The 1,762-nt window shown below is 70.4% G+C and overlaps 1 protein-coding gene across 1 annotated transcript in view; it reads left to right on the forward strand.

The window, feature by feature from the left end:
- Positions 1 to 1,762, forward strand: part of LOC105854727 — a 19,909-nt gene that overhangs the window by 9,612 nt on the left and 8,535 nt on the right. The window contains exons 4-7 of the mRNA XM_012735085.1: positions 183 to 467; positions 774 to 865; positions 1,040 to 1,172; positions 1,538 to 1,731. Coding sequence (XP_012590539.1) covers positions 183 to 467; positions 774 to 865; positions 1,040 to 1,172; positions 1,538 to 1,731 — 704 coding nt within the window. The remainder of the gene's footprint in view (positions 1 to 182; positions 468 to 773; positions 866 to 1,039; positions 1,173 to 1,537; positions 1,732 to 1,762) is intronic.

A 1,762-nucleotide genomic window follows, 5' to 3' on the forward strand; every position in this document is an offset into this window, starting at 1 on the left:
CCTGGTCCCCAGGACCCTGCCTCGGCCCCTGTGGAGTCCCAGGACGCCCGGCCCTGGGCTGCCCTGCCGGGCTGCAGCTCCGAGCCTCGGCACAGCCCTGGCCCGCCCGGGGACTCCCCGCCCCGCCCCACCCAGGGGAGCCCTCCTGCCCCGACCCACACTGACCACCCCTCTCCTTGCAGGGGTGCGGTCAGCTGGGGAGGAGAGCGGGCTGCTGCAGGCCGGGATGGAGCCGGGAGAGGACCAGGGCCTCCTGGGCACTGCCCCGTGCTCACCCGAGGGATCCCGCAGAGAAGAGAAGAGTGGGTATCCCCTGGGGGCCCAGGGCTCCACAGGCGGGGGCAGGGCTGCCGCCCAGCTGCCCGTGTGGGGGCTCCTTGGCGGCACAGTCCTTGGGTCCAGGCCCCCGCACCCTGCCTTCCAGGCCCTGCAACTCCTGGTGGGGGTGCTGGGCTGCATGTCCCCAGGTGGGGGCCCCTGCTGTGCCCGCTGGGAGGGCACTGGGCTGGGGGTCAGTGGTCGCCTGAGTGTGAGGTTGCTCCAGGTTTCAAGCAGTTAGTGACCCCTGGTGAAGCCCCCTGCCCAGAATATGCCCCCCGTCCCAAGTTTTCTCCAAATAGCTGGGCCGTCAGTTTGTCCAGCGGGCTGGTCAGGACGCTGGCCGGTGGGGTCGTCGGCCAAGTGGGCGAGACTCCGGCTGACACCGGCCGCCGGGGGTGCAGCACGGGCGGCGGCTGGGAGGCCTGGGAGGCCAAGACCGCTTCCTTTCGCAGAACTGAGGCGAGGAGTTTCCCAAGACTTGACGCCATCCCCCAAATTAGACAGATACAAAATAGCCAAGCAGTTAACGGAGAAAGCCGTCAAGGTGGGCATGGGGCGCCGGAGGGGCTTCGAGAGGGCAGGGGCCCCGGGTGGCCATGTCCCTGCCCGGGGCCCGGGCGTTGGGGCAGCCGGATCCGCCGTCGGCGGCTCATCGCACCCCAGAGACGAGCTGCTTGGCTGTGGGTCCTTAATTGAAAGTCCTCTCTGGTGATTGGAGGAAAAGAAGATCTTCTCCATCTACGGCCACTACCCCGTGATCCGGGCCGCCCTGCGGAGGAAGGGCTGGGTGGAGAGGAAGTTCCACTCCCTGCCCAGGGCCGGCCTGGGCGCCGAGGACGCGGGCGCAGCGGGTACGTGCCGGGCCGCCTCGACCTCGCCGTCCCTCGTGGGGGCCGCGCCAGCTGCCCACCCCGCGTGGCCCTGGGCCCCCGCCTCTGCTGGCCGGAGGTCCCAGAGCCGCCCACGCAGGGCCCGTGTGTGGGCTGTCCACCGTCTCCACCGGCCAGGCCGCCAGCTTCTGCGCCGCCTGTCGCCCCTCAGCTCCCCGCCGGTCACCTGGAGACCTCGCCAAACGCCAGCTGCACCCCACACTGGCCCCTCAGCACCTTGCAGAGGCTGCACTGCTCACACTGCGGAGGGCGCCTGCCCCTCCTGGCCAGGGACCCTGCACCAAGCTGTTCTCCCCGTGCTGGGCCCCCGGGGCCCCTGTCCTCAGGGCGCAGCACCCAGCAGAGCACCCTGAAGTCAGTGTGGCCTCAGATGCTGCGCTCCCCCAGGCGCTGTCGGGCCGGCCAGGCCTCACCGCCACACCCTGACCTCCCAGGGCTGTTTGCAGAGAGCAAGTGCACTGAAGTCAGAGACGCCGGAGAAGCGGCCTTGGACTGCACAGAGGACATCCACGAAGTGATGGTAGGGCCCACGCGCGCCCCTCTGCGCCCCG

The sequence above is a fragment of the Condylura cristata genome, unplaced genomic scaffold (genome assembly GCF_000260355.1).
Source record: "Condylura cristata isolate star-nosed mole 26May11 unplaced genomic scaffold, ConCri1.0 scaffold00004, whole genome shotgun sequence".
In the NCBI taxonomy this organism is placed as follows: domain Eukaryota; kingdom Metazoa; phylum Chordata; class Mammalia; order Eulipotyphla; family Talpidae; genus Condylura; species Condylura cristata.